This window comes from Palaemon carinicauda, chromosome 45 (genome assembly GCF_036898095.1).
Source record: "Palaemon carinicauda isolate YSFRI2023 chromosome 45, ASM3689809v2, whole genome shotgun sequence".
Lineage (NCBI taxonomy): Eukaryota > Metazoa > Arthropoda > Malacostraca > Decapoda > Palaemonidae > Palaemon > Palaemon carinicauda.
The window spans coordinates 6,823,921-6,846,209 of NC_090769.1; the positions used below are offsets into that span (position 1 = coordinate 6,823,921).

The 22,289-nt window shown below is 36.9% G+C and overlaps 2 protein-coding genes across 2 annotated transcripts in view; both read right to left on the bottom strand.

The window, feature by feature from the left end:
- The window catches only part of LOC137634902 (tetraspanin-33-like), a 74,473-nt gene extending 62,591 nt beyond the window's left edge, over positions 1-11,882 (bottom strand). Inside the window, exons 1-2 of the mRNA XM_068367448.1 lie at positions 11,686-11,882; positions 1,701-1,907 (exon numbers count right to left, since the gene is read on the bottom strand). Of these exons, the coding sequence (XP_068223549.1) occupies positions 1,701-1,907; positions 11,686-11,763 (285 nt within the window). The 5' untranslated portion in view covers positions 11,764-11,882. The remainder of the gene's footprint in view (positions 1-1,700; positions 1,908-11,685) is intronic.
- Positions 11,883-15,466: 3,584 nt separating this feature from the next.
- On the bottom strand, positions 15,467-22,269 carry LOC137634901 (uncharacterized). The gene is made up of 7 exons (XM_068367447.1): positions 22,106-22,269; positions 21,352-21,513; positions 19,445-19,567; positions 18,594-18,767; positions 17,371-17,582; positions 16,226-16,301; positions 15,467-15,993 (listed from the first exon to the last, which is right to left on the bottom strand). Exons 1-7 carry the CDS (start codon positions 22,257-22,259, stop codon positions 15,983-15,985), a joined length of 912 nt encoding a protein of 303 aa, XP_068223548.1. The 5' UTR covers positions 22,260-22,269; the 3' UTR covers positions 15,467-15,982.
- Between the last annotated feature and the right edge of the window lie 20 nt (positions 22,270-22,289).

Consider the following 22,289-nt stretch of genomic DNA (forward strand, 5'->3'; position numbering starts at 1 on the left):
CGTAAAATGCAGCTTATTAATACTAGCAAAAAAACAGAAAACATATATTAAGATAAAAAATTCAGTGGCTGGGAAAGAGACTAAACGCTAGTTCATATAAACTACGTTTTCAATCTCTCACCGCACATAGCCTGGGAACAAGAATAAAAACCTAGAAACGTTTTACCTTTCTCCCCGTACAGAGACTAGGGACGAGAGTAACACGAGAACAACGTTACCCGCTTGAACGGAACGTTTTCTCTCCTCTCTCTCCCTCCGTCTCTATCTCTCTTTCTCTCTTGATTTCGCACCTAAGAGAAGAGAAGAGCCCAATTATATATCGTCAAAAAAATATGTTATTTGACTAAAGGAAAAAACTGAAAGGTTTTCCAAATAAAAAGTTCCTTTAATTTAGAATTTAAAACATTTAAGCTAAGAAAGAATGAACAAAACGTCAGAATCGATTTACTCTTACTGCAAAGTGAAACCGTGATACACTCTCTCTCTATCGTAACGATAGAGCGCATGTTGAACGTCCTGAACGTCAACAACTGCGTAGTCTAAACGTTAGTTCATCTTTGAAAACAGTACGAAGACTATCAAAGAAATTCTTTCATAAAACATTACATTTAAAAAGTTTTAAATTCTTTAAAGGCTAAATACGATATAACGGGCTCAACGTTGATTAACTTCGGTTCCAAGTTAGGACCGCCTACTATCAGGAAAGGTCGCATATAAACAAAACATAAAAATTTATTTTTATATGTTTATAATAAATGGAAAGTTAATCGAAGAGGCCTAATAAAGGCGGAGAGATATAAAATATATAGATCTATAACGTGTTAAGCAAAATTACTAAAAACCTAAACACACTTCCGTCTAAGGGAAGGGTCGGCCATTTAAAAGTGAAAGAGAGTCCATACTCTCTTTGTCACCATAATTAAATCTATCCAAAACGAGTTCAAGTTTTGAGATGAAGATAAAACACCTGCATAGCGAAAGCTCAAAACTAGAATACTGTAGTGTACTTCACCAAATAGTTGTGAAAACAAATCCAGTTAGTAACAGCGAATTAGTAGGTCTTGCCGGTAGCCCGACAGAGAGAAAATTGAGTTCTGTGTTTACATTGAGTACTGAGTACCTGCACGACAGATGGCGCTGTAGAAGTACACTCCCTAACTGCATTGCGATCGCTGGCGGATTTTTAACGTAGAGTTTTCTGTCGAGCAACAGAGTTGCAGCTTATATAATCACCGGCTAAGTTTAATATTGAAAAACCACTGTATACCAATACTGAACTGTATAAACCATTTCAATGGTCTTAAAGGAAGTGTAGTATAGAATATTCAAAATCCATGATGCATTATTCCCTCACACATTTCTAATCACCTCAAATAGAGGTCTGATGCCTGACTCTTCAGCAATGTAGGCCTACATGTCTACCCATCATTATTATGATAACTTTTTCACCTTTTACTCTTCTTGCAAGTGCACTTTCCGCCTAAATTTTCAGCTCGTCCAGGACTCCACAAACTGTATTATCCTTTTCTCATGATTTCCTTGTCCTTCCTTGATGGTTTTCACATTTACTTTACTCCTACTACTCATTAAAACTTCTCACTCCTCACCTGTTCTCCTCATATCAATACATTTTTCGAATACTATACTACAAAATAATGGAAATAAAATAAGGTTAAAAATATATACAAAGCAGAACTTACCAATTTCAAAAGGCATAGATTTTCTCTAAGAGCTCCAACACATCCAGCAAATGAAACTATGAAGATGATGCTTCCTAAGGCAACCATTACACCACTGAGGTCTGTTATGATAATGTAGGCAATCTCTACTGACTTGAGACCGTAGAGATCTTGTGCAGTGAAGACGACTCCATATAAGCCAATGGCTAATATGAGAAGTCCAAAAATCTGTGCAAATCAGAAAGAGGTATAAGTAAAAATTTTAATTCAGCACATTTTTAAAGGTTACTCTATAAAAATCACAGCAACAAATACTGTACTATATGTTATGAAGATCTTTCACTGTAACCTATTACAGTACAGTCTATTACAATTTACTGTACTGTATACATGAGACAACCTTACCAACATTCACCTGATAATTTTCTGGACTAGTAAAGATAGATTGAAACCACTGATTTCCAATACTGTAATACATTTACACAAATTCATATATTAATCTATTCTTTGTTGAGTATCATTACAAAATTTCCTCTTTTTCGTTTTATTCAGTAACAAACTAGAGAGGTACTCGGTAAAGAGCATGTCTACGCCATGCCAAGCAGTCTTATTTTGCTCTTAACTTCACTGCATACTTGTACTTCAATGTATTTTCTTCATCTAATGGATTTGTCTTTGGTCATAACCCCACATGTCCAACTATTTTCGTAGGAATTGGTTCAATAGGTTTTGCGTGATGTTATTCACAAACAAAAAATAAGCTAACAAAAGATTTGCCATATACTGTACTTAACATTGCGATTACTTTCAAAGTACTTCTATGTACTTGTACTTTGATGTACTTCATCCAAAATGTTTCAGATTCATTTTGGGTCATACCCAACACATAGCTACCAAGTTTGGTAAAAATTGGTACTGTAGTTTTTGTGCAAAGTTTCTCACAAACAAATAAATAAATAAACTAATAAACAGACGGGTGAACACATAACGTACCCTTCACAAAATATTTGATTTTGGCGAAGGCAATGAAATGTGTTCCATATACAGTAAACCATATTTTAATCAAAACCTACAATATATACTTAATTCTTTGTTTGAATTACCAAAATATATTTCTTTCCATGACCGAGAGCTATTAGGTACACAAATCACGTTAAGATTCCTAACTAAAGCTGATCAATGTTTACCAAAGTCTGCATTAATTGAATGGTTTAAACCTCATGTGTGTGAAAGAAGCAGACAAATGTTTTATGACATCTTATCCAACAATCTGGTTGGCTGAATTTCACAATCTTAGTTTATCATCTCTTTGTATGTCTTTAATCATTTTCTAAAAATGTTGCTATTTCTATATTGTGCTAACAATTTGCTTACCTTTACTGTATTTTTATAAGGTATTACTATAATAGTAATATTCTGTCTTTTTATGAACTTTAATATTCTTAACTTACAAAGGCCTATCCACTAAATAAAGTATTCCTAACCTAACTTGCATATGCTCTCAAGATCTATTTCCATCACACACACACGAGAGAGAGAGAGAGAGAGAGAGAGAGAGAGAGAGAGAGAGAGAGAGAGAGAGAGAGAGAGAGAGAGAGAGAGAGAGAGAGAGAGAGAGAGAGAGAGAGAGAGTGTGTGTGTCTGCATGATCCTCTCCTCAGGCATTTAGCAATGCTCAGAGACATTCTTCATCTTCCCAATTACTAAAGACTAATGGTAGATGTGAGAATTGAGACAGGTAGCAACATTTTTGTCTGTGCGTTTGTGTGTCGGCGCATTATAGCCCAGTGCATGATCGATTAACAAAACCTACCCCGATTAGGCTTAGGCCTAGAATTTATTCAGAAATAATGTATACGGGTATGTTAAGTGTATCAGATCAAACCATGTCTGTACTGCCTGCATAGCATAAAACTAATCCAACACTGGTTATTGTAAAACAAAAGAAAATCCTGGCAAACAGGCTAATTCTTACTACTTATCTAAGGCTTCATGTGATTTTACAATTAGTATAGTATTAAGCTAAACCATAAACTTTTGATTCCCTTTACGCCTTTCTCCAAAGAGAAGTTGCTAACCAAATAATAATTTTTTTTTCACATAACATTTAGCTTTACTTAAAACCTACTTTCATTATCTAGGGGTAATGTTGAAAACTTCCTTCACAATACTGATGCATAACAGTATTGATATAAAAATAAAAAAAAAATGTTATTTTCATTAGTAAAATAAATTTTTGAATATACTTACCCGGTGATCATATAGCTGTCAGCTCTGCTGCCCGACAGAAAAACCTAAGGACAAAATACGCCAGCGATCGCTATACAGGTGGGGGTGTACATCAACTGCGCCATCTGTCGAGCAGGTACTCAAGTACTCCATGTCAACACAGAACCAATTTTCTCCTCGGTCCACTGGGTCTCTATTGGGGAGGAAGGGAGGGTCCTTTAATCTATGATCACCGGGTAAGTATATAAAAAATTTATTTTACTAATGAAAATAACATTTTTCAATATTAAACTTAGCCGGTGATCATATAGCTGATTCACACCCAGGGGGGTGGGTAGAGACCAGCATTACATGTTGACATTATTATGAGCTAAGTATTTTGTATTTCATTTTAGCAGTTATTCAAAATAACAAACATAAAATAAATAAGTACCTGGTAAGGAAGTCGACTTGAACAATTACTCTGCCTTTTTAAATACGTCTTCCTTACTGAGCCTCGCGATCCTCATAGGATGCTGAGCGACTCCTAGGAGCTGAAGTATGAAGGGTTGCAACCCATACTAAAGGACCTCATCAAAACCTCTAATCTAGGCGCTTCTCAAGAAATGACTTTGACCACCCGCCAAATCAAGTAGGATGCGAAAGGCTTCTTAGCCTTCCGGACAACCCAAAAAACAATAATAAAACATTTCAAGAGAAAGATTAAAAAAGGTTATGGAATTAGGGGATTGTAGTGGTTGAGCCCTCACCCACCACTGCACTCGTTGCTACGAATGGTCCCAGAGTGTAGCAGTTCTCGTAAAGAGACTGGACATTCTTAAGATAAAAAGACGCGAACACTGATTTGCTTTTCCAATAGGTTGCATCGAATATAATTTGCAGAGATCTATTTTGTTTAAAGGCCACGGAAGTTGCGACAGCTCTAACTTCGTGTGTCCTTACCTTCAGCAAAGCTTGGTCTTCCTCATTCAGATGGGAATGAGCTTCTCGTATTAACAGTCTGATAAAATAGGATAAAGCATTCTTTGACAAAGGCAAAGATGGATTCTTAACTGAACACCATAAAGCTTCAGACGGGCCTCGTAAAGGTTTTTAAATAGAACTTAAGAGCTCTTACAGGACATAAGACTCTTTCTAGTTCATTTCCAACCATACGATAAGTTTGGAATATCGAACGATATTGGTCAAGGCCGAGAAGGCAGCTCGTGTTTGGCTAGAAAACCAAGTTGTAGAACATGTAGCCGTTTCGGATGAGAATCCGATGTTCTTGCTGAAGGCATGAATCTCACTGACTCTTTTAGCTGTGGCTAAGCATATCAGGAAAAGAGTCTTAAAGGTGAGATCTTTCAGGGAGGCTGATTGTAGCGGTTCGAACCTGTCTGACATAAGGAATCTTAGTACCACGTCTAAATTCCAACCAGGTGTAACCAAACGACGCTCCTTCGTGGTCTCAAAAGACTTAAGGAGGTCCTGTAGATCTTTATTGTTGGAAAGATCTAAGCCTCTGTGACGGAAGACTGATGCCAACATGCTTCTGTAACCCTTGATAGTGGGAGCTGAAAGAGATCGTTCTTTCCTCAGATATAAGAGAAAGTCAGCTATTTGAGTTACAGAGGTACTGGTCGAGGATACGGATACTGACTTGCACCAGTTTCGGAAGATTTCCCACTTCGATTGGTAGACTCTAAGGGTGGATGTTCTCCTTGCTCTAGCAATCGCTCTGGTTGCCTCCTTCGAAAAGCCTCTAGCTCTCGAGTCTTTCGATAGTCTGAAGGCAGTCAGACGAAGAGCGTGGAGGCCTTGGTGTACCTTCTTTACGCGTGGCTGACGTAGAAGGTCCACCCTTAGGGGAAGTGTTCTGGGAACGTCTACTAGCCATCGAAGTACCTCGGTGAGCCATTCTCTCGCGGGCCAGAGGGAAGCAACTAGCGTCAACCTTGTCCCTTCGTGAGAGGCGAACTTCTGCAGTACCTTGTTGACAATCTTGAACGGAGGGAATGCATATAGATCTAGATGTGACCAATCTAGTAGAAAGGCATCTATATGAACTGCTGCTGGGTCCGGGATTGGTGAGCAAAATATTGGGAGCCTCTTGGTCATCGAGGTTGCGAAGAGATCTATGGTTGGCTGGCCTCAGGTGGCCCAAAGTCTCTTGCATACATCCTTGTGGAGGGTCCATTCTGTTGGAATTATTTGTCCCTTCCGACTGAGACAATCTGCCATGACATTCAAGTTGCCTTGGATGAACCTCGTTACTAGTGAAATGTCTAGACCTTTTGACCAGGTGAGGAGGTCCCTTGCGATCTCGTACCATGTCAGAGAGTAGGTCCCTCCTTGCTTGGAGATGTACGCCAAAGCCATGGTGTTGTCCGAGTTCACCTCCACCACTTTGCCTTGAAGGAGAGACCTGAAGCTTTTCCAGGTCAGACGTACTGCCAGTAGCTTCTTGCAGTTGAAATGCATTGTCCTTTGACTCGAGTTCCATAATCCCGAGCATTCCCTACCGTCTAATGTCGCACCCCAGCCTACGTCCGATGCGTCCGAGAAGAGAACGTGGTTGGGAGTCTGAACAGTCAGGGGAAGACCCTCTCTTAGGTTGATATAGTCCTTTCACCAAGTCAGACCAGACTTTATCTTTCCGGAAACCGGGATCGAGACCGCTTCTAGCGTCTTGTCCTTTTTCCAGTGAAAAGCTAGATGGTATAGAAGAGGACGGAGGTGTAGTCTTCCTAGTGACACAAATTGATCAACGGATGACAGTGTCCCTACCAGACTCATCCACAGCCTGACTGGGCAGCGTTCCTTCTTCAGCATCTTCTGGATGGATAGCAGGGCTGGGGGTTGATCGTCTTGTTCAGCAACGTCCTCATCAGAGGGTTCCTCATCCGAAACTGATGAGGAAACGGCAACTGAGTGGGCAACGTCTGACTCGCTGAATCCGGTCGCACTGGTGGATGCGTGACGGAGCCGGACGCAATATCATGGTACTGCTGCACAGTCTGTGAACTGTCAACAACCATGGGTGCGCGAGGAAGTACAGCGTCAACCCGAAACTGTCTAGACTGTCTGGGTTGTGCAGTCAACACCCTACCGGGTTGCTGAGGTTGACGCACTGCGTCACAACAAGTCACCTCTGCTGGTTGTTGAACGTCTTCCTAGTGACACACTGAACGTCAACAACCACCTCCGAGCGTCGCTTAACGTCAACGTGCGACTGGCAACCCACACTGGGTCGCATCAGTGGAGGAACCACCTCAACTGGCAGACGCGAGTAGGATACCTCAGCGTCAACAGGGCGCACAACCAACCGGTTGGAAGGTTGTTGGCCAGAAGGTTCTTCTCCGTATTTAAGTCCTCTATCAAGGACACAAGCTTGGACTGCATGTCTTGCAGCAAAGCCCATTTAGGGTCTACGGGAGCAGGTGTGGCAACAGACGGGGTTAGCGACTGAGGCGGAACCATTTACCATCCCTGGAAGCCTTGTTATGTGTGACATAATAGTACAGCCAAACTTCAAAGGCTCGACAAAAGTTGAGAAGTTGACCTGTAAACAACTTGGAGCGTCTCCTGGCTAGGCGCCAGGGCGAGTCTACCAGAATTGAGAAGTCTACCTGGGCAGAGGCATGAACTCCCAAGCCGAGAACTTCTCTCGTGTCCTATCAGACTCTCGCTCTATAAGCCAGTTTAAAAGAAGGGAAATCAAAGGCTGTATCCCTAAAACTCCTCCTGGTGCAAAAACCAGTCGCCTAGCCAACGTAACGCTCTCTAGGAGAGCGAGAGAGCACTAGCTTAACAACAACGGCTTCGAAGTAGCTAGGCCTAGTGTAAGTTCTGACGTTAGGCGAACGAGGAGCAGCAGTTACAAGATCCGGATGAAGATCCTTAAAAAATCATCATGATTTAATAAAGTCCATAGGAGGCTAAGCAGCTTAAGGCTCCTCTCCAAATGACAGAGTCCTCAAAGGAATATCAGTAGGAGGGAGAACAGCACTTTCTCATCTACAGGAACCTTGTCCGAGAAAAGCTAGGATATCTCAGTGAGGGTCTCACTGGTGCATTAGCAGCAGACCAGAAGGCAACGTTATGTAACTGCTTGACAGTCTGTGAACTGTCAAAAACTGAACTGTCAACCACAACAGGTGCGTGAGGACATACAGCACTGGTGCATTAGTAGCAGACCAAAAGGCAACGTCATGTAACTGCTTGACAGTCTGTGAGCTGGCAACAACCATAGCTGTGTGGGGAAGCCTCTACTCCTGACTGACTAGTCTGCTGCGGGCGAGTAGCGGTAACCACAGTGGGTTGCGGAGGTTGAAGCACAGCGTCAAAACAAAGCAACTTAACTCCACCTTCCTGTTGTTGTGGTAACTCGCGAACGTCAACGGAGGGTAGCGTGCGTCTGTGAACGTCAACGTGCGGCTGGCAGGGTACACTGCGCATGGGTGGTGGAACTCTCACAGGCGGAGTGCGGGAGCAGGTAGCGTCAGCGTCTACTGTACACACAACCGTGGTTGGTTGTAGGCTAACGGGTGCAGCGTCAACCTTCTCCGCACGATACTCCTGCATAAAAGATGCTAACTGTGTCTGCATAGACTGTAGCAAAGACCACTTAGGGTCTACAGCAGCAGGTGCGGCAACAGACGGTGTTACTGCCTGTTGCGGTACCGCTTTGCCTCTCTTAGGAGGTGTGCAGTCATCGGAAGACTGCAGCGAGTCCGAACTGACCCAGTGGCTACACCTGGGCCGTTGGACTTGCGCGGAAGGGACCGACTTGCGCTTAATAAGCTGCGAGACCTTGGTCCAAGGTTTCTTACGAGAAACCTCTTCCGCAGACGAGAAGTAAATGGGCTCTCTCGTCTTTGTGTGGGTGGGGCGATCTTGGGTAGATACGCCCGAAACCACGGAGGGAAAACGTCTGTTCGTTGATCAAGGCCTGACGAACCCATAAGTCGTTCGACATTACTTCTCCCCTGGGCTTGGGAGTTTGCAAGAGGTCCCGGACTAGGTGAACGACAGGCATGAACAGACGAACCCTCGGACGCAACACTGTAACACTTTGCGCATATCACTTTATCACTTCGATTTTCTGTTTTGCACTTATTTCACTGAAATCGAAACTTTTACTGATTTCTACCTGAAACACGCAATCCTACCCTTCATTAAAAGGTAGTAATTGCGAAAACAGTTGTATAATGCAACAGAAAACATATATAAAGATAAAGAATTCAGTGGCTGGGAAAGAGACTAAACACTAGTTCAAATAAACTACGTTTACAATCTCTCACCGCACATAGCCTGGGGACAAGAATAAAACCCTAGAAACGTTTTACCTTCTTCCCCGTACAGCGACTAGGGAGGAGAGTAACACGAGAACAACGTTACCCGCTTGAACGGAACGTTTTTTTCTCCTCTCTCTCCCTCCGTCTCTATCTCTCTCTCTATTTCTCTCTTGATTTCGCACCTGAGAGAAGAGCCCAATTATATATCGTCAAAACATGTTATTTGGCTAAAGGAAAAAACTGAAAGGTTTTCCAAATAAAAAGTTCCTTTAATTTAGAATTTAAACCATTTAAGCTAAGAAAGAATGAACGAAACGTCAGAATCGGTTTACTCTTACTGCAAAGTGAAACCGTGATACACTCTCTCTCTATCGTAACGATAGAGCGCATGTTGAACGTCCTGAACGTCAACAACTGCGTAGTCTAAAAAACTAAACGTTAGTTCATCTTTGAAAACAGTACGAGACTATCAAAGAAATTCTTTCATAAAACATTAAATTTAAAAAGTTTTAAATTCTTTAAAGGCAAAATACGATATAACGGGCTCAACGTTGATTAACTTCGGTTCCAAGTTAGAACCGCCTACTATCAGGAAAGGTCGCATATAAACAAAACATAAAAATTTATTTCTATATGTTTATAATAAATGGAAAGTTAATCGAAGTGGCCTAATAAAGGCGGAGAGATATAAAATATATAGATCTATAACGTGTTAAGCAAAATTACTAAAAACCTAAACACACTTCCGTCTAAGGGAAGGGTCGGCCATTTAAAAGTGAAAGAGTCCATACTCTCTTTGTCACCATAATTAAATCTATCCAATACGAGTTCAAGTTTTGAGATGAAGATAAAACCCCTGCATAGCGAAAGCTCAAAACTGGAATAGTGTACTTCACCAAATAGTTGTGAAAACAAATCCAGTTAGTAACAGCGTATTTAGTAGGTCTTGCCAGTGGCACGACAGAGAGAAAATTGGTTCTGTGTTGACATGGAGTACTTGAGTACCTGCTCGACAGATGGCGCTGTTGATGTACACCCCCACCTGTATAGCGATCGCTGGCGTATTTTGTCCTTAGGTTTTTCTGTCGGGCAGCAGAGCTGACAGCTATATGATCACCGGCTAAGTTTAATATTGAAAATTACAAGGTGTTATTGTAAAGAACAAAGAATGGTAAAATTATAGTATTGTACAATTCCGCTAATAAAGAAAATAAGAGGTTCTCCTCGTATGTTTAAAATTAATTTGAACAATTCTGAGGAAAATATTTAGTGGAAATTTGTGTTTTTTAAATTATTGAAACTTTAAATTCTAAAATTTGCAACAAATAAATATTTTAACTGGGAACTAAAAACATGGTTATGCCCTAACCTAAAGTTCTCTGCCTAACCTACCCTGACTAAAATCCTAACCTAATATTCAATAAAAATAATAGCACGCAGCTATGTTCGGACTTGACTGGCATCAAGGGGAGGCGCATACAAAACAAAATGTCTTCAGCTAAAGTATCTGTATTATTTTATATATGATTAGACATAGTTTGGATAGGTTATACACATGAAAAAGCTGTATAGCAGTAATATTGGCATGGTAAAGATAAATCATATTACGTAAAATGTAAAAATAGCATCATATTATGGTATATCACACCATTATCAAGAACGTTTTACTCAAAAGAAAATGGATTTGATTAAGTAATAAGAAAAGATATTGCCTGTACCAAAGAACTACATTCTCCAAGTTAAAATAAGCCAAGTTTAAGAGTGTATGTATAATGACGGCCATGCCCCATGACTCGTCTATTTTCAACCCTATTGCTATGAATACGGCAGTCTAAGAGGGGTCGCAGGAGAGCAATAGCCTACTCCTCCTTAGGTAAGTAGGTAAGGAAACGGCTTATAGGTTAGGTTAGGTGGGAAAGTTTATACTAGATAGTGTTCTAAACATGATCTTGTCTGTCGTTACACAAAGGCTCCCACATTTTTTCCTTTCCCTTAACGTGTGAATAAAAGAATTTTATTCCATTCTTATTAAAGATATTCTTTACTTTCTTTTGTTTCCCATTTAAAACCATCACCAGTCTACCATTCAGGTTGAAAGGAATAGGGAAATCCGTTAGTATTTCACATAAAAAATAACCCAAATTAAAACTGAGAATAATGAAAAATGTATCTTCTTCAATAATTCAAAAATCATATTATCTTAAAAGCTATAAGCTACCAGCGTAACCATTCTATACACTAGGATAGGTGTATAGCCTAGCCTTTTATAGTGAACAACCTTAGGATGGACTAGACAATTATATTTCCCGAAATACAGTAAATATTGAAGGAATTAATAATTATAAACAAAAAAATTAGTCTATCCTTAAGAATAAGATAAAAAATTAGGCAATAAACAAGGGGACTCCAAGGTCGAAATTCCATGAATGGGCGATGAGATCACTAACTGGTCCTACCCTGCCATTGACGTATAAAGAACTTCCTGTAGGGCTACTCACCCAAAATATGAAATTGAAGAAAAATAAGGCCCATTTCACACATGGACTTATATAAGAATAATCTCTCCTCCTTGCCATTGTGTTTTAAACTGACACTGTAACTTATAACATGAAAAGACGGAGAAAGTTTCTGATAAGAGTGAAAACTATATGCTACACATTTGTACGACACTGAGTGACTGGACGAGTAAACTCCACCAACCAAAGTTAGACAATAACAAATAATGAGTTCGGGGGAGTCTAAGCATCGTACATAGAGTTGCAAGGTGTCGTTTATGATATAAGATTTTTATACAAATCCTTGACAGTTTTTTTTTATTTTTGGACTTTTTAAATTAAAAAATTAAAAAGTGGATCCTAAGAAAGCGAGCGCGCGCACACACATACACACACATATATATATATATATATATATATATATATATATATATATATATATATATATATATATATATATATATATATATATATATATATATATATATATATATATATATATGTGTGTGTGTGTGTGTGTGTGTATCATCATCATCATCTCCTGCTAAGCCTATTGACGCAAAGGGCCTCGGTAAGATTTCGCAAGTTGTCTCTATCTTGAGCTTTTAATTCAAGACCCCTCATCATGATCTCATCCACATATGGTACTCGAGTAATCTATTATAGTTTCATTTCTAATCCGGTCCAGCCATCTATCTCAAAATATCTTTCTGGGTCCTTTGTTCTCAAATCTACTGAATCTATTGGAGATTGTTTCATTATCATATCATAAATCATGTCCATAGAGGAACATAAATCTCACTAAACTGATATATAGTTTGATTCTTAAATGTAATTTCAGGAGATTTGATTTCCAAAATTTTACTTGACCTGACCATTGCCTGGTTTGCTTTTTTTTCAATATTTCACTAATTCATAGTCCTCAGTCATGTAGGCACGTGTCTTTCAACTCTTCTAGTGCCTTGTGGCGCCCAGCTGAACGTTTGGGGAGTGCGAAGAGCATGCCTAAACCATCTCTAACTACTTATGAATTATTTGGTAATCTCTGACCAACCTACTTCCTACCTGATATATATATATATATATATATATATATATATATATATATATATATATATATATATATATATATATATATATATATATATATATATATGCCTCAGTTAGGCCTTAGTATTAAAGATATTAGGAATTGAAATTTTATGAAAACTAACAAAATTACCAAAACTGTGAGCTGAAACCATGCATCTATCATCAAGGTATGTTCACGAAGCTCATTATTAAGAAGAAAGCTCTCCTTTCCTTATTTCGGAAAATGCCTTTAAATCATTCCAATTGACTGAAATGTTTTTCATCTATTGACTAATCTTGCCATTCTGAAGATCAATATGAATTGCTTGCACAACCGACAAAGTTAAGACACACAATCATGATACAGAGTGAAAGAACAGGAACCTAATACAAAACTCTCGAAAGTGTATTATAATTATCGTACATCTAACGCTGTAACTTTCTCGTGTCGGTGACGTCATGGTGGCGAGGGTAAGAAAGAAAAGTACAAAACTTTTGTCAAACATTTAGTAAATAAAGAATAATGTAATATATTCGATCTATTTATTTATTTTTGGGGAAACTAATTTTGTTTTACTGCAATCCCCTATTTCCTATCGTACCGTTACTTAAACCAGTTTTATATGCTGTAAAAATCGATGTAGATGGAACATTTTACATATTTTTATAGTTAGTACAAAGGACTTAGTGATAAAAAGTTATAGACTACTGTAGAAGATATGATGCTGTAGTTGTAGCAATCATAGAGAAGTTATGAATATGTATTACTTCTATATCTTGCTTACAAACTACAGTATTCAGGTTAAAGTACAAATCAATTAATGAATAGCCAACTACGATTTAGGATTCATAGATGCTCATGAATTCTGTGCGTTGTGTGCAAATTATTGTTCTATACTCTATAGCAAACAATCCTTTAGATTCTTTGTTTTAATTTCTAACTTTGGTCCAGATAAAGAGTGAACCTACAAATGTTTATTCGCAAATATTATACATGTATACAAACGCATGCACATAGGCTACGCATAAAAAAGAATCGTGGCAGTTTTTTTTCTTTCTTTTTTTTTTTCTTTTTGCAGATTTAGGATGTTAAAGTATATACATCAATTCAATTTGAAATTTTGTTAGACATTCATGGCTGTGAAAACTTGATTTTATTTTAGACTATATTTCTGTTTATCATCAACGTTTCATACTTGTTTCAATCATGTCACCCCTTATTTGATCCACATAGTCACTGTCATTGTCGCGTGAGCATAAAGAAATCAATCATGGCGTAGACTATTTTTTTCCCTTTATATCCTCCAGCTTTATCTTTGTTTCAATCTTATCAGCTCTTATTTGATCCCCATAGTGCTTTTTTTTTCTTTTCTTTTTTCTTATCGAGGTTGCTGAATATCTCCAGCTCCAAGTTTAGGCTTTTAGAATAAATATATGTGCCCTGTCGTTTAAGGACATTATTGTAGGCCTATCTTAGTTCCATTGGTCTATTGCACCAATTTTCCTATGTTATTATGACTTCAAGATGTCTCTTAAGTATATCTGTCCATTCTGTGTATTTCTTGGTAATTCAAATAATAGATTTTGCCTTTGTATGGTGGTCTTAATTTGGATAATATTATTAATAAAAACCATTCCATCCTACTCAGCTACTATGCACTGTAAACATACAATGAGACTACCATAGTAGTGTCTCATGGAGAAATTAATATAATTAAACTTATTTCATATTTACATCGTACATGTCATCATAAGTAATGGTAATCTAAAAATATTAGAATGTTAGTCTGAGTACAATGTGGGCCTACTGAGCGTTAGTCTCGTCATATAAGAAATTCAAAATTTTCTCTTCCTCTTTTTATTTTGAAGTTTTTATCCTCTTGTTGTTATTTTCAATGTTTGAAACTTCTCTGGTAGTTTTTCCTTATTTCCTTTCCTCACTAGGCTATTTTCCCTGTTGGAGCCCTTGGGCTTATAGCATCCTACTTTTCCAAATAATAATAATAATAATAATAATAATAATAATAATAATAATAATAATAATAATAATAATAATAATAATAATAATTTCTCTTCCTCTTGTTTTGTTTAAGTATTAATAGTTTATTTAGGAAATATTTATTTTAATGTTGTTACTGCTCTTGACATATTTTATTTTCCCTTGTTTCCTTTCCTCACTGGGCTATTTTCCCTGCTGGGGCCCCTGGGCTTATAGCATCCTACTTTTCCAACTAGGGTTGTAGCTTGATAATAATAATAATAATAATAATAATAATAATAATAATAATAATAATAATAATAATAATAATAATAATAATAATAATAATAATATCTTCGCCGAGAAGTTGCACGCAGGAAAATAATGAGATCCCGTTTTAAAAAACTTGCAAGTACAGATATATTGGAATCGACGTAATGTTGCATGCAAGAACTTATTCCCAAATATTCCATTGCTTTGCCAAAATAACCCTTGTAACTTATTGAGTAAATGATTTGGCAGACTGCTTGAAACGCAGACTCATTACTGCTTAATTTTCTGTTAACATAAACATCCAGAAACATTCTTAGCGTATCCGTAGTTAGACATTTCTTTATCATACCCACATTTTTGGATGTTGATGCTTTATTCGTATCCTTTATATTAGTGTTAATAAATTATATGTGTAGCGGTTTCTCTTTCACGAATTATTTCTAACTTTGTCATATCAATTCATACTGTTTGGGTGTTATTTTTTTCAAGGGTTTGAATTTTCAACAATAGATATATTGTATATAGGCCTATAGAAAAGATTATATTCATACAAAATAAATCTTACTTAATTGATAGCTATTTGATGTTACTTTCTTACGAGCTAATTGTAAAATCTTTTAGTATGAAGATTTAAATATTATGGACTCATTTTGAAATTGAATATTATACGATTTTCTTGATAAGTGATAAAAAAAAAACTTACACGTGTTAGATGCAACCTATGGAAATTTATTCATTCTAAGGTTTATTTGTTTCCCTATTTATTCATAATTGGTTTATTTATTTATCTACTAAATTTTGCACATCAATTGTTCCATGTACTGTATCTGCCTGGTCACAAGCGATGTGGGCGATGACTGTAGGCCTATTGATTCACCCCCAAAGATGGCAACAGTCTAATTCAACTAATTCATTTGGTGAATGATGAAATACATCGGTGTATAATAATCACTAGTACATCATGTCTCTTGCCTTAATTCATACACCAACTGAAAAGAGAAAAAAAAATGTTAAAACCCAAATAATTTGCAATGTCTTTGCTTACCTTTTTCATTCCACGTGTTTAGACAAAAATCAGGACCAATAGACATATGCTTTATTAGTTAATGGTAGATTATATAGCATTTTATCATAGATTAATTCTCGTTGGTTAAAATGAAAACGTTTTGAGAATGAAACTGGTTAATAATATATCATAAGCAAGATACCTTTTAAACTTACTTGTTATTTCACACAGGTACACGTACTCAAATTTGCAGTTAACGTCAGCCCATCGCCATTTGTACCCCAGGAACATCTAAAATAGAACAAGTTATCCATTTCCTTTACGTATAGAAAACTTGCATGTAGACAGGTTAACTATAAAACCGTAAGCAGCTTGTAACGGAAGGAAAATTAACAGACACGTCGAAAATTATTGCCCAAGGTTTCGAAATATCATCAAGTAAATATTCTAAATTTAGATTACGAGTCATTTTATAATTTTGCTTCACTAAAAACATAATTGTTGTAAGGAAAAATGTGCCAAGGAATTGTTATTAATCGTTGTTTTGTATTTACGCCAGAAAACAACTGACGTTCGCTATTTGGAGAATGGCCAGGAGAGTATTTCTCTCTGAGTTAGCCTCATACTCTCTCGAAAAAAAACGAAAGATACTTTCTTCTTCTTCTTCTTCTTCTTCTTCTTCTTCTTCTTCTTCTTCTTCTCCAGTCCGTTATCCCTTCATTAAGGGGCGAGTGATAAAAAATATAATCAAACACCAAATCTCTTTTTATATGATTAACAGAATGGTATTCAATGCTTCCCTAAAAGTGCAAAACGACACTTGGAATGCATTAAAGGTATTAAACAACGAAATAAAGTTGTGTTAAGGGGAGAATATTATATTTCCTCCGTAAAATATTCCTTTTAGGAAAATACTGGCAGCGGTATCTCAAATGAATAGACTAGGCCTACACAAAATTGATCTGATGTCGAAAACACTCTTCCCAGTTTCCATTGGAAAAAAACATCTGGTATGTGATTACGATATTCTTTTCACGGTTAACAGCTTATCAGAATTGTTGGAAAGGCAACAGAACTAGTTACTACATTATTTAACTATTATTTTTTTATCACAATTATTTTCTTGGGTGTTTCACATAGATATCTCGACTTCCTGCATTTGTCATTGAAGTGTTGTCGATTCTTCTTCTTCTTCTTCTCGCACGCTTTAGTATTTTCAAAACATTTATATATCAATTATACATGCAGATAAATTAGAGAAGGAATGAAGTAGTAAAATTTGAACTTTACGGACACAGTTCAACTCAAGTTTTAAAAAGAATTTCTTGGTATGAAAATAAGTGAGGCCACTTTAACTTACCACCACGCAGTGTTCCACAGGGTTATCTGGCTCATTCCCTCCCCAGGCGAAGAAAGTCGCCTTGGGTTGCTGGTCATCGAGTTGTACCGGATCATCTGTTGCTGAAGCTCCCTCGGCAAAGTTCTGTAGGCCTCCGTATGTGTATTTGCCGCTGTATTCCGTCATGCCAAATAATATACGGTCTGACCAGGTTAGATGGCGTTTCATTATAGCTTGAAAAGATTAAACAAAACAACAGATAATTATTATATTTATTACTAACTAATCTACAGCCCCAGTTGGAAAAGGAGGTTGTTATAAGTCCAAGTGCTCCAACAGGGAAAAATAGCCCTGTGAGGAAAGGAAATAATTTAACAAATAAACAAATAAACAATAACACATTTTAAAAACAGTAACAACATAGAATAAATATTTCACATATAAACTATAGATATTAGAAAAACATAAAAAAAAACAAGAGGAAGAAAAATAACATAAGAAGTGTGCCTGAGTGTACCCTCAAGCAAGAGAACTCTAATCCAAGACAGTGCAAGATCATGGTACAGAGGCTATGGCACTATCAAACACGAGAGAACAATAGTTTGATTTTGGAGTGTCCTTATCCTCGAAGACTTGTTTACCATAGATAAAGAGTCTCTTCTAACCTTACCAAGGGGAAAGTAGCCACGTAGTGAAAGAAATAGATATCTGTTTGAAGATCGAGGTGAGGTTGGCAGGTTCATCCTTGCCAAGATTCTTGGACATGGTGTGTCTTACGATGCTAGCTGTATCTTTAACTTTATTTCAGAAGCAGGTCTTCTGAAAGCTATCTAACTTTTAAAATGACATCTTTGGTTTTATGATTTTTATTGAATATTCTTTTATCTTTTATTTATGATAAATGATATCGGCGTGTTCCACTGTCTTGGGTTAGAGTTCTCTTGCTTGAACGTACATTCGGGCACACTATTCTATCTAATTTATATTTCTTTTGTTTTGTTAAAGTTTCTATAGTTTATATAGGAAATATTTATTTTAATGTTGTTAATGTTCTTAAAATATTTTATTTTTTCCTTGGTTTCTCTCCTCACTAGGCTATATACCCTGTTGGGACTCCTGGGCTGATAGCATCCTGCTTTTACAACTAAGGTTGTAGCTTAGCATGTAATAATGATAATAATAATGACCTTAAGATGTCAGGATGCCAGAAAACCTCGCATCAATCAATCAACAACGCTGCTAACCTGCCAAGGCCAGTTGCTCCTCCATGTCTGTGATCTCTGCTATCCTGCTTCTCGGAGGGTCGAGCGACACGCACCTCTGGAAGGCTGCCTTCGGCTTGGCTCTCTGCCGGCTCAAGTAATAGCACTCGGTTCTGTTGGAGAGCTCTCCGGTTATCCATCCCTTTGGGCATTCGACTGAAATCGGATAAAACGAATTCACTGTAGGCCTAGTGGTTCAATCTTGCAGCGAATGTTTTTATTTTTTTTTTTTTTTTTTTTTTTTTTTTTTTGATAGGCTGACATACATCTCTTTTTTTTATAATTTATTTACGAAAGATCTGTTTTAATGTTGTTACTGTACTTAAAATGTTCTGTTTTAATTGTGCATTACGTCTATTGTAGTTTATTTATTTCCTTATCTCCTTTCTTCACTGGCTATTTTTCCCTGTTGGAGTCCTTGGGCTTAAAGCATCCTGCTTTTCCAACTAGAGTTGTTGCTAAGATAATAATAATAATAATAATAATAATAATAATAATAATAATAATAATAATAATAATAATAATAATAATAATAATAATAATAATAATAAAAATAATAATAATAATAATTATTATTATTATTATTATTATTATTATTATTATTATTATTATTATTATTATTATTATTATTCCTAGCTGGAAAATCATTATGCCAAGAGCTCAAGGGCTCCAACAGGGAAAACAGCCCCAGTGAGGAAAGGAAATAAGGAAATAAATAAACTACAAGAGAATTAGTTAACAATCGAAACAAAATATTTTAAAAACAGCAACAATATCAAAACAAATCCTTCATATATGTTTGAATCACTACTTTAAAGTATTGAAATACTCACCTGAACAGACGCCATTTTGCAAGAGAGTTCCAAGTTTGCACTGACATTCTCCATCATTGCACTTAGAGTAGATATCGTTAGCGTAACATTCAGTGTCGTTTTTGCAGGCATCGCCAACTCGAGCTGCGAAAGCATCTTGATTATATATCACGAGAAATTATCTAATTTCTGTTTATCAAATAGCAAAACTTGAAAAACACTCTGGGAGTGCAGACCTCCACCATGGCAGCTTATTTCTCGAAACCAGTTAGCCTTTCCCAGAATCAGTTTAGACCATAGACGTATTTGAAGTCTGCGTGACAACCATATGCGAACTTGGGGTTAAGGTTAGGGTTAATTCGGTCGACCTTTTGCTCGACCTTGACCTTTGACCTTGGACTATCAAAATTGAATCACTTCCACGTATAAACATAACAATTAATCCCCGAAAGTTTCATTACTTTATGTGTAAAATTATGTCGAATGTTGGAAAGTGTATCTCAGGAATATTTAAATATTCTTGATCTAAATTCATTAATTTCATTATATACTTAGAATTTTTTTGTTGACTGTGAGACTCAAAGGTAAATGCGATCGTATCCGAACCGTCTTTGGCCTTTATTGTTATAACATCATCATCGTCATTAGCACTATCTATATTGTAAACATTAACGGTTATCTCTCTCTCTCTCTCTCTCTCTCTCTCTCTCTCTCTCTCGGTAATAAATTTGAAAAGTCTTCCATAAAAATGTTGAAAAATAGGACTCAATGCTGAATGTCAGAAACTGTACTTATAGTACAAATATTAACCGACTCTCTCTCTCTCTCTCTCTCTCTCTCTCTCTCTCTCTCTCTCTCGGTAATAAATTTGAAAAGTCTTCCATAAAAATGTTGAAAAATAGGACTCAATGCTGAATGTCAGAAACTGTACTTATAGTACAAATATTAACCGACTCTCTCTCTCTCTCTCTCTCTCTCTCTCTCTCTCTCTCTCTGAAGCACATATATGCATGCATGCACATCAGCCTGTGCGTGCATGCATTAATTCAAGCACTAATCCTAATTGATGGGCGTGTCATATCATCATCATAGAATACATGTGTTTATACGCTTTAAATGGAGTTAGTCCCTTCTCGCTTGGAAAAGTTCAGCCCATGTCTCAATTAACATTGTTTAAGATCAAAAGCGAAGGATTTATTATCATTATTATCATTATCATCATCATCATTATTATTATTATTATTATTATTATTATTATTATTATTATTATTATTATTATTATTATTATTATTATTATTATTATTATTATTATTATTCTACATCTTTTCCCACTTCTATGTGGGGTCGATGTTTCTGGCCAGCGTTCTCCATCTATCTCTGTTCCACACTTCATCACCGGTTAATCCCTTTGATCGAAGGTCATCCTTGATACAGTCCATCCACCTTCGCATTGGTCTCCCTCTCCTTCTCGTTCCCTGTACCTCCATTTCCATCACCCTCCTCCCAATATACTAATCATCTCTTCTCATGACATGACCATACCACATCAGTCTACTTACTTATTATTATTATTAGTATTATTACTACTACTTGCTAAGCTACAACCCTAGTTAGAAAAGCAGGATGCTATAAGCCCAAGGGCCCCAACAGAGAAAATAACACACCGAGAAAAGGAAACAAGGAAAATAAAATATTCTAAGAAAAGTAACAACATTAGAATAAATATTTCCTATATAAACTATAAGAACTAAATCAGAGAACTTTAAAGGGAAAATTAATGCCGAAGATTACAGGTTATTATTATTATTACTATTATTATTATTATTATTATTATTATTATTATTATTATTATTATTACTACTTGGTAAGCTAAAACCTTAGTTGGAAAAACACTCACATACCCATAAATAGTAATACGTTACACTTACCAACACTAGTCCTCTGGTATATGGTGAAACCCGGGCTGTATACTAGATTCTTGGGATGACCTCGTCTGTGTGAGAGGAAGCAGGTCACAAATTTATCATTTATCGCTCTGACAGCAACACTGAAGCAATTCAACTCCACTTGGCACAGTACCTGACACTCACCTGCAAGGGGGGAACAGAAGGTCGAAATTTGCATTATTTTAGGTAGGATTTTCCGATTTTCTTTTCCCGGATCTTCAAGCTAATGTAGAAGTATTTGCAATAAAGATGTGAAATTTATTATGGTATCTATAGTCCATTTCTTTTAGCGATGCAGATTTGCACCGACTCGCAGCGGTGCCCTTTTAGCTCGGAAAAGTTTCCTGATCGCTGATTGGTTGGACGAGATAATTCTAACCAATCAGCGATCAGGAAACTTTCCCGAGCTAAAAGGGCACCGCTGCGAGTCGGTGCAAATCTGCATCACTAAAAGAAATGGACTGTAGGTAAGGAGTTGATAATGATAAAAATGTAAAGCTGTAATAAGCAATAATAATTTTTGATATAACTGAATTTATTTTTTATATTAATCCAACTTTTTAGTGATATCTTTACAACAAAATCAATTCCATTGGGATTGTAAATGATAAAAATGTAAAGCTGTACTTAGCATTAATCAACTTTTATATCTAATTGAATTTATCTTTATAGTAATCCAACTTATTAACGATATATTTGCACCAGAATCTAACCAAATTCTTGATCCCTTTCTTACACCATGAGCTCCTATTCACAGCCAGAGAGACCAAGCTATCATTGATGCGAGCGTGACCTGACGTCCAGGGAGCTTGTTCGAGGTTAAACCAGGTCATCCAGCTATCCTTATTTCCCACAGCCCCTGCTTTGTCCCAGTAGGGTCCCTTTGCCATCACTCGGGGGCTCAGGAGGAGAATGATAAA

What these genes read in the sequence shown, in the direction of transcription:
- LOC137634901 (XM_068367447.1), bottom strand. Translation starts at nt 22,259, where the DNA reads ATGGCAAAGGGACCCTACTGGGACAAAGCAGGGGCTGTGGGAAATAAG. An exon ending in ATACCAGAGGACTAGTGTTG is followed by an intron (nt 19,568 to 21,351) that starts GTAAGTGTAACG and finishes ATGCTTTCGCAG; the next exon opens with CTCGAGTTGGCGATGCCTGC. An exon ending in GCAAAATGGCGTCTGTTCAG is followed by an intron (nt 18,768 to 19,444) that starts GTGAGTATTTCA and finishes ATCCGATTTCAG; the next exon opens with TCGAATGCCCAAAGGGATGG.